Source organism: Mobula birostris, chromosome 2, assembly GCF_030028105.1.
Source record: "Mobula birostris isolate sMobBir1 chromosome 2, sMobBir1.hap1, whole genome shotgun sequence".
Classification (NCBI taxonomy): Eukaryota; Metazoa; Chordata; class Chondrichthyes; order Myliobatiformes; family Myliobatidae; genus Mobula; species Mobula birostris.
In genome coordinates, this window is record NC_092371.1 from 3,056,645 (window position 1) to 3,071,674 (window position 15,030).

General features: G+C 44.6%; 1 protein-coding gene across 5 annotated transcripts in view; it reads right to left on the reverse strand.

Annotated features, from left to right (window-relative positions):
- Positions 1–15,030, reverse strand: part of LOC140207461 (sorting nexin-27-like) — a 62,260-nt gene that overhangs the window by 35,559 nt on the left and 11,671 nt on the right. For all 5 annotated transcript variants that reach the window (XM_072276006.1, XM_072275999.1, XM_072275994.1 and 2 more), the window contains exons 3-5: positions 14,201–14,393; positions 9,949–10,013; positions 8,396–8,500 (exon numbers count right to left, since the gene is read on the reverse strand). In XM_072276006.1, the coding sequence (XP_072132107.1) occupies positions 8,396–8,500; positions 9,949–10,013; positions 14,201–14,393 (363 nt within the window). The remainder of the gene's footprint in view (positions 1–8,395; positions 8,501–9,948; positions 10,014–14,200; positions 14,394–15,030) is intronic.

A 15,030-nucleotide genomic window follows, 5' to 3' on the forward strand; every position in this document is an offset into this window, starting at 1 on the left:
CAACTAGTGGAGTGGTGTTACAGCAACAACCTGGCACTCAACATCAGTAAGACGAAAGAGCTGATTGTGGACTTCAGGAAGGGTAAGATGAAGGAACACATACCAATCCTCAGAGGGATCAGAAGTGGAGAGAGTGAGCAGTATCAAGTTCCTGGGTGTCAAGATCTCTAAGGATTTAACCTGCTCCCAACATATCAATGCAGTTATAAGGAAGACAAGACAGCGGCTATACTTTATTAGGAGTTTGAAGAGATTCAGTATGTCAACAAAAATACTCAAAAATTTCTATAGATGTACCATAGAGAGCATTCTGACAGGCTGCACCACTGTCTGGTATTGGGGGGGGGGGGGGGGGGCTACTGCACAGGACTGAAAGAAGCTGCTAGGGTTGTAAATCTAGTCAACTCCATCTTGGGCACTAGCCTACAAAATACCCAGGACATCTTTAGGGAGCGGTGTCTCAGAAAGGCAGAGTCCAATATTAAGGACCTCCAGCACCCAGGGCATGCCCTTTTCTCACTGTTACCATCAGGTAGGAGGTACAGAAGCCTGAAGGCACACACTCAGCGATTCAGGAACAGCTTCTTCCCCTCTGCCATCTGATTCCTAAATGGACATTGAATCCATGAACACTACCTCACCTTTTTATAATATACAGTATTTCTGTTTTTTGCACATTGTTTAAATCTATTCAATATACGTATACTATAATTGATTTACTTAATTATTATTATTTTTCTTCTATATTATGTATGTATTGCATTGAACTGCGGCTCAGTTAACAAATTTCACGTCACCTGCTGATGACGATAAACCGGATTCTGAGTCTAACCTCCCTCTGGTGCTCCTCCCCTTTTCTTTCTTCCATGACCTTCTGTTCTCTCCGATCAGCATTCTCCTTCTCTAGCCTTGTATCTCTTTCACCCATCAACTTCCCAGCTGTACTTCACCCCCTTCCCTGTTTCAACTAACACCTCTGCCTCTTCCTCCCCTCCCTCCACTTTCTAACTCTGACCCCTCATTTCTTTTTTCTCCAGTCCTGATAAAGGGTTTCAGCCTGAAATGCCGACTATATTCTTTTCCGTCGATGCTGCCTGGCCTGCTGGGTGCCTTCATGTTGCTTGGATTTCCAGCAACTGCCGATTCTCTCTTGTTTGTGATTGCCCTCTCCCTGTCACCTTCCCACCCTAGGTCCACAACAGAGACGCAGATCAGAATCAGGTCTATCATCACTGACATATATCATGAACTTTTTTTGCTGGAGCAGTACAGTGCAATACTTAAAATTACTACAGTAGTGTGAAAAAGTCTTAAGCACCCTAGCTACATATATATCTCCAAGTCTTTTTGCACAGGGCTATAAGACCATAAGACATAGAAGCAGAATTAGGCCATTTGGCCCATCGAGTCTGCTCCGCCTATTAATCATGGCTGATTCTTTTCCCCTCCTCAACCCCATTCCCCAGCCTTATCCCTGTAAACTTTGATGCCACGTCCAATCAAGAAACTGTCAGTCTCTGCTTTAAATTCACCCAATGACCCGGCCTCCACAGCTGCATGTGGCAACAAATTCTACAACTTCACCACCTTCTGGCTAAAGACATTTCTCCACATCTGTTTTAAATGGATACCCCTCTACCCTGAGGCTGTGCCCTCTTGTCCTAGACTCCCCCACCATGGGAAATATCCTTTCCACATCTACTCTGTCAGGGCCTTTTGTGATTAAAAAGCTTTCAATGAGATTCCCTTTCATACTTCTAAATTCCAGCGAGTACAGACCCAGAACCATCAAACGTTCCTCGTATGATAACCCTTTCATTCCTGGAATCATCCTTGTGAACCTCTTCTGAACCCTCTCCAAAGCTAGCAGATCTTTTCTTATAGAAGGTGCCCAAAACTGTTCACAGTACTCAAGGCGTGGCCTCACCAGTGCCTTATAAATCCTCAGCATCACACCCCTGCTCTTGTATTCTTGACCTCCTGAAATGAATGCTAACATTGCATTTGCGTTCCTCACCACTGACTCAGCCTGCAAGTTAACCCTTATGGTGTTCTGCACTTGGACTCACAAGTCTCTTTGCATCTCAGATTTTTGGATTTTCTCCCATTTAGAAAATAGTCTCCACATTTATTTCTACAACCAAAGTGCATGACCATGCATTTTCCAACATCGTATTTCATTTGCCACTTTCTTGCCCATTCTCCTAATCTGTCTCAGTCCTCCTGCATCCTACCTGTTTCCTCAACACTACCTGCCCCTCCACCAATCTTTGTATCATCTGCAAACTTGGCAACAAAGCTATCTATTCCATCATCTAAATCATTGATATACAGCATAAAAAAGCAGTCCCAACACTGACCCCTGTGGAACACCACTAGCCATTGGCAGCCAACCAGACTAGGATCTTTTTATTCTCACTCGCTGCCTCCTACCTACCAGCCAATGCTCTAACCATGTTAGGAACTTTCTTATACTACCATGGGCTCTTAACTTGTTATGCAGCCTCATGTGTGCCACCTTGTCAAAGGCCTTGTGAAATTCCAAATCTACAACATTAACTGCATCCCCTTTATTTACCCTACTTGTAATCTCCTCAAAGAATTCCAACAGGTTTGTCAGGCAAGATTTTCCCTTAAGGAAACCCTGCTGACTTTGTCCTACCTTGTCCTGTGTTACCAAGTATTTCATAACCTCATCCTTAACAAATGGCTCCAATATCTTCACAACCACTGAAGTCAGGCTAACTGGTCTATAATTTCCTTTCTGCTGTCTTCCTCCTTTCTCAAAGAGTGGAGTGACATTTGCAATTTTTCAGTTCTCTTACACCATGACAGAGTCCAATAATTTTTGAAAGATCATTGCTAGTGTCTCCACAATCTCTACCGCTACCTCTTTCAGGATCCTAGGGTGCAATTCATTTGGTCCGTGTGACCTATGTACCCTCAAGCCTTTCAGCTTTTTGAGCACCTCCTCCCTTGTGATAGTAACTACACTCATTTCTCTTCCTCCACACACTACAACATCTGGCATACTGCTAGTGTCTTACACAGTGAAGACTGATGCAAAATACTCATTTAATTCATCTGCCATCTCCTTGTCCCCGGTTATTATTTTTCCGGCCTCACTTTCTAGCGGTCCTATATCCACTCTCAACTTTTACTTTTACATATTTGAAAAAGCTTTTACTAACCACTTTGATATTGTTTGCTAGCTTCCTTTCATATTTCATCTTTTCCCTTCTGATGATTCTTTTAGTTGCTCTTGGTAGGTTTTTTAAAGTTTCCCAATCCATCTTCCAGCTAAAACTTCTCAAAAACTTCAATAGTTGTACTGCGGAGAGCATTCTGACAGGCTGCATTCCTGTCTGGTATGGAAGGGCTACTGCACAGGACCGAATGAAGCCGCAGAAAGCTGTAAATCTAGTCAGCTCCATCTTGGGCACTAGCCCACAAAGTACCCAGGACATCTTCAGGGAGCGGTGTCTCAGAAAGGCAGTGTCCATTATTAAGGACCTCCAGCATGCAGGGCATGCCCTTTTCTCACTGTTACCATCAGGTAGGAGGTACAGAAGCCTGAAGGCACACACTCAGTGATTCAGGAACAGTTTCTACCCCTCTGCCAACCGATTCCTAAATGGACATTGAATCTTTGGACGCTACCTCACTTTTTTAAAAAATATACAATATTTCTGTTTTTATAATTTTTAAAATCTATTCAATATATGCATACCATAATTGATCTACTTATTTATTATTATTTTTTAATTTTATTTATTATTATTATTATTCTCTGCTAAATTATGTATTGCATTGAACTGCTGCTGCTAGGTTAACAAATTTCACATCACATGCCGGTGATAACAAACCTGATTCTGATTCTAATTTCTCCTTTGTTTTTACAGTAGCTTTGACTTCCCTTGTCATCCACGGTTGTACTATTTTGCCATTTGAGTATTTCTTTGTTTTTGGAATACTTCTGTCCTGCACCTTCCTCATTTTTCCCAGAAACTCGCACTATTGCTGCTCTGCTGTCAACCCTGCCAGCTTCGCCTTTACTTTGGCCAACTCCTCTCTCATACCACTGTAATTTCCTTTACTCCACTAAAATACTGCTACGTCAGACTTTACTTTCTTCCTATCAAATTTCAAGTTGAACTCAATCATATTGTGATCACTGCCTCCTAAGGGCTTTCAGCTTAAGCTCCCCAATCGCCTCTGCTTCATTATCATAACACCCAATCCAGTATAGCTCATCCCCTAGTAGGCTCAACAACAAACTGCTCTAAAAATCTATCTTGTAGGCATTCAACAAACTCGCTCTCTTGATATCCATTACCAACCTGATTTTCCCAATTGACCTCCATGTTGAAATCCCCCAAGACTATCATAACATTACCCTTTTGACGTGCCCTTTCTATTTCCTGTTGTAATCTGTGGCCCACATCCCAGCTACTGTAGGGAGGCCTGTATATAACTGCCAACAGGGTCCTTTTACCCTTGTAGTTTCTTAACTCAACCCACAAGGATGCAATATCTTCCAATCCCATATCACATATTTCTACTGATTTAATACCATTCTTTACCAACAGGGCCACAGCACCCTCTCTGCCTACCTTCCCATCCCTCCAATATAATGTGTAACCTTGGACATTCAGCTCCCAACTACAACCATCCTTCAGCCATGATTCAGTGATGGTCACAACATCATACCTGATAATCTGTAATAGTGCAACAAGATCATCCACCTATTTCTTATACTCCATGCGTTGAGATTTAACACCTTGAGCGCTATATTTGCTACCCTTTTTGGTTTTGCATCCCTAATGCACTGATACTCAACCTGCTGGTTGCAATTTTGTCCTGCCCTTCCTGACAGTCTGACAGGGCTTAATTAGGAAGGGGAAAAAAGATTATGAGAGAAAACTGGCAGGGAACATAAAAACTGACTGTAAAAGCTTTTAAAGATATGTGAAAAGAAAAAGATTGGTTAAGACAAATGTAGGTCCCCTGCAGACAGAAACAGGTGAATTGATTATGGGGAGCAAGGACATGGCAGACCAATTGAATAGTTACTTTGGTTCTGTCTTCACTAAGGAGGACATAAATAATCTTCCAGAAATAATAGAGGACAGAGGGTCCAGTGAGATGGAGGAACTGAGCAAAATACATGTTAGTAGGGAAGTGGTGTTAGGTAAATTGAAGGGATTAAAGGTGGATAAATCCCCAGGACCAGGTGGTCTGCATCCCAGAGTGCTTAAGGAAGTAGCCCAAGAAATAGTGGATGCATTAGTGATAATTTTTCAAAACTCTTTAGATTCTGGACTAGTTCCTGAGGATTGGAGGGTGGCTAATGTAATCCCACTTTTTAAAAAAGGAGGGAGAGAGAAATCAGGGAATTATAGACCGGTTAGCCTAACATCGGTGGTGGGGAAACTGCTAGAGTCAGTTATCAAAGATGTGATAACAGCACATTTGGAAAGCGGTGAAATCATCGGACAAAGTCAGCATGGATTTGTGAAAGGAAAATCATGTCTGATGAATCTCATAGAATTTTTTGAGGATGTAACTAGTAAAGTGGATAAGGGAGAACCAGTGGATGTGGTATATTTGGATTTTCAAAAGGCTTTTGACAAGGTCCCACACAGGAGATTGGTGTGCAAACTCAAAGCACACGGTATTGGGGGCAAGGTATTGATGTGGATAGAGAATTGGTTGGCAGACAGGAAGCAAAGAGTGGGAATAAACGGGACCTTTTCAGAATGGCAGGCAGTGACTAGTGGGGTACCGCAAGGCTCAGTGCTGGGACCCCAGTTGTTTACAATATATATTAATGACTTGGATGAGGGAATTAAATGCATCTCCAAGTTTGCGGATGACACGAAGCTGGGCAGCTGTGTTAGCTGTGAGGAGGATGCTAAGAGAGTGCAGGGTGACTTGGATAGGTTAGGTAAGTGGGCAAGTTCATGGCAGATGCAATTTAATGTGGATAAATGTGATGTTATCCACCTTGGTGGCAAAAACAGGAAAACAGATTATTATCTGAATGGTGGCCGATTAGGAAAAGGGGCGGCGAAACGAGACCTGGGTGTCATTATACACCAGTCATTGAAAGTGGGCATGCAGGTACAGCAGGCGGTGAAAAAGGCAAATGGTATGCTGGCATTCATAGCAAGAGGATTCGAGTACAGGAGCAGGGAGGTACTACTGCAGTTGTACAAGGCCTTGGTGAGACCACACTTGGAGTATTGTGTGCAGTTTTGGTCCCCTAATCTGAGGAAAGACATCCTTGCCATAGAGGGAGTACAAAGAAGGTTCACCAGATTGATTCCTGGGATGGCAGGACTTTCATATGATGAAAGACTGGATGAACTAGGCTTATACTCGTTGGAATTTAGAAGATTGAGGGGGGGATCTGATTGAAACGTATAAAATCCTCAAGGGATTGGACAGGCTAGATGCAGGAAGATTGTTCCCGATGTTGCAGAAGTCCAGAATGAGGGGTCACAGTTTGAGGATAAAGGGGAAGCCTTTTAGGACCGAGATTAGGAAAAACTTCTTCAGACAGAGAGTGGTGAATCTGTGGAATTCTCTGCCACAGGAAACAGTTGAGGCCAGTTCATTGGCTGTATTTAAGAGGGAGTTAGATATGGCCCTTGTGGCTAAAGGGATCAGGGGGTATGGAGGGAAGGCTGGTGCAGGGTTCTGGGTTGGATGATCAGCCATGATCATACGGAATGGCAGTGCAGGCTCAAAGGGCTGAATGGCCTACTCCTGCACCTATTTTCTATGTTTCTATCTTTGTTTTTTGACCATCCATTCTATCCTGTGTCAACCTCAATCTCTGTAACATTCTTCCGTTCCCACCCTCACCGCACCTCCTTGTTTGGTTCAACCCATATGCTAGCTACTCCCTTTCACTGAGCATCTCACCTACCCTCTACTCTCAGTCTCAAGGCGGGTCTCAATCACTCATGTAATTGGTGAATTGGCTTATTGCTGTTATACATACCAAGGTACAGTGAAAAATTAGTTTGCATGCCATCCAGACAGATTATTACATCAAGTCTGTACAAAGTAAAAGAATAATAGTGCAAAATAAAGCTTTACAGTTACTGAGAAAGTTCAGTGAAGATAATGAGGTGCAAGGACCACAGTAAGGTAGATTGTCGGTCAAGGGTTCATGGTATCATACTCGACTGTTCATTAGTCTTACAACAGTGGGATAGAAGCTGTCCTTCAGCCTGGTGGTACTTTCAGGCTCTTGTATCTTCTGCCAAGCGGATGAGGGGAAAAAGGGAGAATATCTATCGTGGGAGAGTCTTTGAGTATGGTGGATGCTTTAATGGGCAGCAAGAATTGTAGACAGAGTCCATGGAGGGGAGGGGAGGCTGGTTTCCACAATCTGCTGAGCTGCATCCATAACGCTCTGCAGTTTCTTGTGCTTTTAGGCAGTTGCCATGCCAACTCATAATGCATCTGGATAGGTGCTTTCCATTTGCATTGACAAAAAGTGGTGAGGGTCAATAGGGAATCTCTCAGCCTCCACAGATGCTACCTTTACTTTATGTATGAATTTAGCGATACAGTTCAAGTAGACTCTTCTAGCCCAGCGAACGATAGAGCCCAGCAACACACCTATTTCCCCTTGCCAGGACAACTTTAAATGACTAATTAACCTAACTGGAAGGCACCACAGTAGCATAGCGGTTAGAGTGATGCTATTACAGCTCCAAGTGTCAGAGTTCAATTCCAGTGTCATCTGTACTTCCTCCCCATGGAATGCGTGGATTTTCACTGGGTGTTCCAGATTCCTCTCACAGTTCAAAGATGTCCCAGTAGGTTAATTTGACATCGTGATAGCTCCGTGACTAGGTGAAAGTTAAATCGGGGGTCGTTGGCAGTGCAGTTTGAAGGGCTGGACGGGCCCAATCTGCACTGTATCACGATAAATAAATAAATAAGGCACACCTCCACATACAAACTTCTTACAGATGGTGTTGGAGTTGAATTCCGAACCCTGACACCCCAAGCTGTAATAGCGTCACACAAACAGCTACAGTACCGTGGCACCCTTGCTGACCCACATCGTTCCTCCAACACTTTATTTTTTTGCTCTGAATTCCATTACTTGCAGACTCCTGAGTCTCTGAGACACTAGTTGCCCGCTGCTGGCTCTCTGTAGCTGCCCTGCTCAAATAATGCCCCAGGTGAGCCAGACCACTCCTGGGACCTGCTCCTACCAGCACCGCATTACCACAGCTTGGAATCCAAGCGGGTAGAGAAAGTCACACAGCCAAGGCGGGCGGACAGAGACACGGAAGCACAAACTAGGGGCAGACGCTAGGCACCCGCGGAGCATCAAGTGACATTGGGGTGGGGGGGGGGGGCCACGTACCTGGTACACCTGGTCAGTGGTGCTGTTCTTCTTCACCTTCACCGTCACCGTGGTCTTATCAGGAAAGGCGATCCTCAGCTCCACGTCCGAGACCCCATTGTAGTTCTATGCAAGCAATAAAAAGGAGGAGGGTGGCTTAGACAGGTCAAAGCAAAGAGTCAATCGCACAGCATGGAAATAGGCTCTTTGGTCTGAATTGTCCATGCCAACCCAGTATCGACCTGTCCTTGCCCCATTTGCTTGTGTTTGGTCCACATCCTTCTGAACATTTCCTATGCACAAACCTGCCCAAATGTCTTTTAAATGTAATTGCACCCGCCTCTACCACTTCCTCTGACAGCTCATTCCATATTTCCACCACATTCTGTGTAAAAGCAAACATACCGCCCAGGAATCTCCAATGAAACTCCCCCTTTCACCTTAAACCCGTGCTCTCTAGTGTTAGATTCACCTATGCCGGAGGGAGGGGGGGCAGGAAGACTGCGAACATCCCTTGTGATTCTATCAACCTAGCAGCAGACAAATTCCAAGTGTGGTCTCACCAATGTCTTGTACAGCTGGAAGTGACAGGCCAACCAATGTTCTCAGAGCCTTGGCTGATGAAGACAACCTTCATCAACACCCCATCTACCTGCAATGCCACTTTCGGGGAACTATATACCAATATCTCTAGGCTCTCTGTTCCACAACACTCCTCAGGGCCCTGTTATTTACTGTGATTTAAACCCTGGTTCAACTTCCCAAAATTCAACACTTCACATTCGTCTGAGATAAATTCCATCTGCCACTCCTTGGCTCAGTTTACCAGTTAATTGAGATCCTACTGTAATCAGTTCAGAAATATCCATACACACAGGTGTAGAGAGTTGATAACCAGCAGGACACAGACTGATGATAACCTGCAATAGGACCAGTGGTGAGGTGGAGGGCTGCTCTGGGCTATACTGCCTTGGGGCAAGGAATTGGACAGTTACTAAAAGGACACATCCCAAAAACCTATGTCAGTGCAGGCACTGAGGCAGAAAGACCTCTTCCTACACTGAGGGATTGAACAGACAATGAGTCTGTCTTCAGATAATGGAGCAGTTAGCCGGGAGAAGGCATGCTGGAGAGAATGGAATACACAGATCCCCTCGGATAGGCCTGAGAGTGAGACCCTAATAGAGGGAGAGACTGATTGGAAGAATGGGACTGATACAAAAATAAGATCCTAAAGGTGTTTGACAGGGTGGAGCATGACAGACTGGACTAGGGAGGCAAAGAATGAAAGTTAGGAGGCAGATGACAGAACAGTGCAAGATGGGATGGTGGCCGGTGAACTGGAAAACAGATCCACAGAGCAGAAGACAACGGCCACTAACTCGACTGAGCTGTCATTCCTGTCTGTCTGCCACCAGGAAGCATGGTGACATATCAAGGTGGACTGCACAGACTTGAGCTTTGACCGATTGTGTTGAGAGGTGCAATGGGTGCAGTCCTGCTACCCTCTGGTGACCACTCCCCAGAACCAGGACTCCCAGTAGCCCCATCACCAACCACCAGCCCACACTCACCTCATCAGACTCCGAGAGGAATTCCTGCACCACATCACTCTCGCCGATAACCCGCACGGAACACACTGCAGAACAGACAGAAGAAGCTCTTAGTCCAAGAATCGAGCGGGTCCAACTTCTCCTACCCCTCACCCCACAGTCAACTTCTGTCCCTGTCCCAACTCCTTCGTACCTATCCTGCTCCTAGTAGGCCACTTAACCCCTCTGACCTACTCTGCCAATCAATATCACCATAGCTGATCTTAACCTTTGTGCCTGGCTTCCCTATAACCCACAGTTACTCAAACTTTCAAATATAACAAAACTCTAATGATATGCCTCTGAGGAAAGAGACCGCCAGGCTCACCACCCTCTGACAGGCCCCTTACTTTTGGAATTATTTCCTCTTGTTTGTGACAATCCCACTCTCAAAACAACCCAACATCTACCCTTTCAGAATCTAATATTTGAGTGATTAGCTTTATTTGTCATATATACCGCAAAACGTACAGTGAAACGTGTCATTTGCATGAATGACCAACACAGTCCGAGAATGATGCCGGGGCAGCCCAGAAGTGCCGACATGCTTCTGGCACCAATATAATACGGCCACAACTTACTACTCTGATCATCCGTCTTTGGAAAGTGGAAGGAAACGAGAGCACCCGGAGAAAACTCATGCGGTCACAGAGAGAATGTATAAATTTCTTACATATAGTGGTGGGAACTGAATTCTAAACAGTGACAACTGGCGCTGTAAAGTGTTGTGCTAACCCTTCAAGTTCCCAACCTACTTCTTCCTATTCATATATCCACACAGACACCTGTGTGTTTCAACATTACCTGCCAATTTTCCCTCCAAATAGAAGAGGAATGATGAGGTACATTCTCCACTCTGTACCAGCCATCTCCCCTCTCAGTCCTGGATCAGACAATGCTCCATGTTGCTCCAGATTCCAGTAACTGCCATCTCTTGTGCTTGTGCTTTGCTGTTTGAATGTCTGCCACTGTTGACCTCCAGGCAGGCCTGTCTTTTATTTTCCTAGCCAACCACAGACAACTCCACCTCAAACGTCCTTATTTAAGGTGAAGGCAGTGGATTTAGTTGTGTTGTGTTGGTTTGTGTTGCGTTGGTTGTGTTGTGTTGGTTGTGTTGTGTTGTGTTTGTTGTGTTGTGTTGTGTTTGTTGTGTTGGTTGTGTTGTGTTGGTTTGTGTTGTGTTGGTTTGTGTTGTGTTTGTTGTGTTGTGTTGGTTGTGTTGTGTTGGTTGTGTTGTGTTGTGTTGGTTGTGTTGTGTTGTGTTGGTTGTGTTGTGTGTGTTGTGTTGTGTTGTGTTGTGTTGGGTTGTGTTGTGTTGTGTTGTGTTGTGTTGTGTTGGTTGTGTTGTGTTGTGTTGGTTGGGTTGGTTGTGTTGTGTTGGTTGGGTTGGTTGTGTTGTGTTGTGTTGGTTGTGTTGTGTTGGTTTGTGTTGGTTGTGTTGTGTTGGTTGTGTTGTGTTGCGTTGGTTGTGTTGTGTTGCGTTGGTTGTGTTGTGTTGCGTTGGTTGTGTTGGTTGTGTTGCATTTGTTTGGTTGTGTTGTGTTCACCCTCAAACTGCAGCTGGACTCCTAATACCATCTCCTAGAACAGGAGGGGGCGACCTGTGATGCACGCAACAAAACTTTGTTGACACGCAATGTACTGTGAAGCCCTCTCAATTCTTTAAACACCATCCATAATAAAAAGTTACATAATGAAGTAGTGTTTTTTTTACAACCCGAGAGCTGTGAGATGATTTCACAGAAACGTTACACGCTGGCTAGATAGTTTCAAGAGCACGTGATGTTTGATGATGTGTTTTAAAATCCTCACAGACCTGGCGTACACATCAGTGTTTGGATAGTAAACAGTTTTAAAAAGATTTATATTAATAATTTTTGACCTTTGACCATCAGGCTCTTGAAGCAAAGGGGTTAACTTCACTCACACGATCACTGAACTATTCCCAAAACCTATGGACTCACTTTCAAGGACTCTTCAAAGTTCAAAGTACATTTATAACCACTGTGTATACTATATGTACAACCCTGACATTCGTCCTTACTGGCAGCCACAAAATAAGAAACCCAAAGGAACCCATAAAAGAAACCAACAAACAGCCAATGAGCAGAGAGAAAAAAAACAACTCGTCCAAAAATAAAAGGTAGTAAATAGCATTTAGAATGAAAATAGTCCTCAGACACGAAAGCAGAGCAGGCCCACAACCTCAGTAGAGCAAAGAGTGGAATAAATGTGACAGCCTGACCCTCACTTCTGGTCGCAACACCCTGCCTTTTCAACCCCTCTGCGCCAGCGTTTAAATCACCCAAACATCGGGTTGTTCCTCGCTCCAGGACTCCAGGCCCTGTCACTGTGAAATACTCTGGGCCTGGACCCCGCCACCACATTCCGACCTGTATTCGACCTTTCCAAATCGGCCCAGAGCTTAAATTGATCAAACTTCGTTCTTGGTTTGGGTGGACGGGCCCCAAATCTCCTCCGCTCTGACTTTCCTTCGCTTCGCCTGACTCAAACATGCCTTGGTCTCTCTCCGACTCCACCTCACACCCACACCCTTCAACCCTCATGCCTCATCATTGTTCGCAGTGATCGTTTAACATAATGTTTTTTTAAACCAGAAAAAGTGTTATTAATAAAGTAATTAGTTGCATTTCTTGCTTCAGGAACTGCCAAGCAAGTTGTTTCCTGCCTTCAGCAGCACCATCTTTAACCGGAAATCTCATGTTCTCGATATTTATTATTATTTTTTTCGTATTTGCAGAGTTTGTTGTCTTTTGCACATTAATTGTTTTTCTGATCTGCTGGTCTTTCATTGATTCTATTCTCTTTCTTGCATTTACTGTGAATGCCCGCAAGAAAATGAATCTCACGGTTATATATAGTGACATATACTGTATATACTTGATAATAAATTTACTTCGAGCCTGTTCTCTGAAATGTTTGATTTATCGCTGTCTTCTCTGTTCTACCATGTGTAGCTGGTGAAAGCTGTGCTCATTGTTTTGTTAATAGTAAACAATGAACATATGTTCAGAAGCAACAGGACTCATCCTTTTTCCTTAAAAAGGTCCATAATTATTGTTACTAATACATTAATCTATGATAATCCCTGCTCAAAATTACCATGACACGCAAAATTTTTTTTTGAAGATGACTGCCAATTTGGGCACACACTTTCAAACAGGTTGCCACCCCACCTAAGAAGATCTTTACCACAAGATCTTCCATTTATCCTTCCTCTTCACTCAATCTAAAATAGTATTTCAAAGGCAGGTTTTCGAACATAAAATTCTTCTACGATACCCCTGTTAACTTAGTTCACCCAATCAACAAGCAAATTAAACCTCCCATGACAATTATACCCTCCTTCATACATGCCCTAGACTCTTTCCCATGTATGCTCCGCCCTTCCATAAGGTCACATTTTGGGGCCTACAGATTCCACCCATCCATGTCTTCTTTCCCCAGCTATTCATAGGTTCAACCCAAATTAATTCTACATCACTGCCCCCTGCCTCTATATCACCATTCAACACCACTCTGCCACACAATCTAAGAACTAGGCCTAAAATAAAACCCCCTCCCAAATGGTCCAAACTAAGCCTAATAATTAGGCCTGTAAAGTAAACCCACTCCCCAAATGGTCTAAGCCTAGTAATTAGGCCTAAAAACACTGATAGGATCTATAATATCAGAGCATTGAGAATAGGACGACAAGCAGAACAAAGTGCTACACTTGTCCCTACACCTCCCCCTCACCACCATTCAGGGCCCAAACAGTCCTTCCAGGCGAGGCAACACTTCACCTGTGAGTCTGTTGGGGTCATCTACTATATCCAGTGCTCCTGCACATCAGTGAGACCTGACACAGATTGGGAGACCGCTTCACCAAGCTCCAGAAAAAGCAGGATCTTCAAGTAGCCACCCATTTTAATTCCACTTCCCATTCCCCTTCCAATGTGTCAGTCCATGGCCCCCTCTACTGTTGCAATGAGGCCACACTGAAACTGGAGGAACAACACCCCATCACCTCCCCACTGCTCATACAATCAGGAAGAGACTGCAAGTGGTGTATGTCTTTAGGCAGCTGAGTGCATTTGAGTCTTTAACTACATTTCTGCTTGCCCCTGGCATCACCGTCCCACCCCTTGAGCTTCTAATTGCCCCTCTTCGTCCCGCTATGGTGCTGGGATCATTCTGTGTACTTCACCAGGGCAGTTCACTGAAGGCTCACCTTTCTCCAGGTACTCCTCAAGGCCACGGCGGCGCACGTCCAGCTGCTGCCCCGACAAGGAGAAGGGCCACTTGCCTGGTGGCCGGGGGAAGCCGAAGTCAGGGAACTCCCGCTTGAGGTTCTGGTGCAAGATGGCGAACTCACGGTACCGCCTAGAACACAGCTGTCGGCCAGCCATGCAAATGTTGTAGACCTGGGGAGATTAGGGCAGGCAACATTACAGCACACTGCAGCGTGACCAAGGGCAATGGTTACAGGGGAATGGGGAAGGTCTAGCTCAGTGGGCAGAGCAGTGGCAGATGCAGTTTAATCCTGGTATATGTGAGGTGATGCATTTTGGGAAAACTTATAAGGGTAGGTTGGACCCAGTACTTACTGGGGCCCAAAAGAGTATTGAGGGACAGAGGAATTTCAGTGTACAAATCCAAGATTCACTGAGGGTGGCAGGACAGGAAGAACTATGGTCAAAGTGGTGTACAGAAGAGGGGTAGACTGTCATACAGCATGAAAACAAGTTCTTTGGCCCAACTCATCCAAGCTAATCCCATTTGCCAGCCTTTGGCCATATCCCTCTAAACCTTACCATGTACTTGTCCAAACATCTTTTAGAAACTGTTATTGTACCTGCCTCAGCCACTTCCTCTGACAGTTCATTCCATATATATACCACTCTCTGTATAGAAACATAGAAAATAGGTGCAGGAGTGGGCCATTTGGCCCTTCGAGCCTGCACCGCCATTCAGTATGGTCATGGCTGATCATCCAACTCAGAACTCTGTACCTGCCTTCTCTCCAGACCCCCTGATCCCTTTAGCCACAAGGGCCTTATC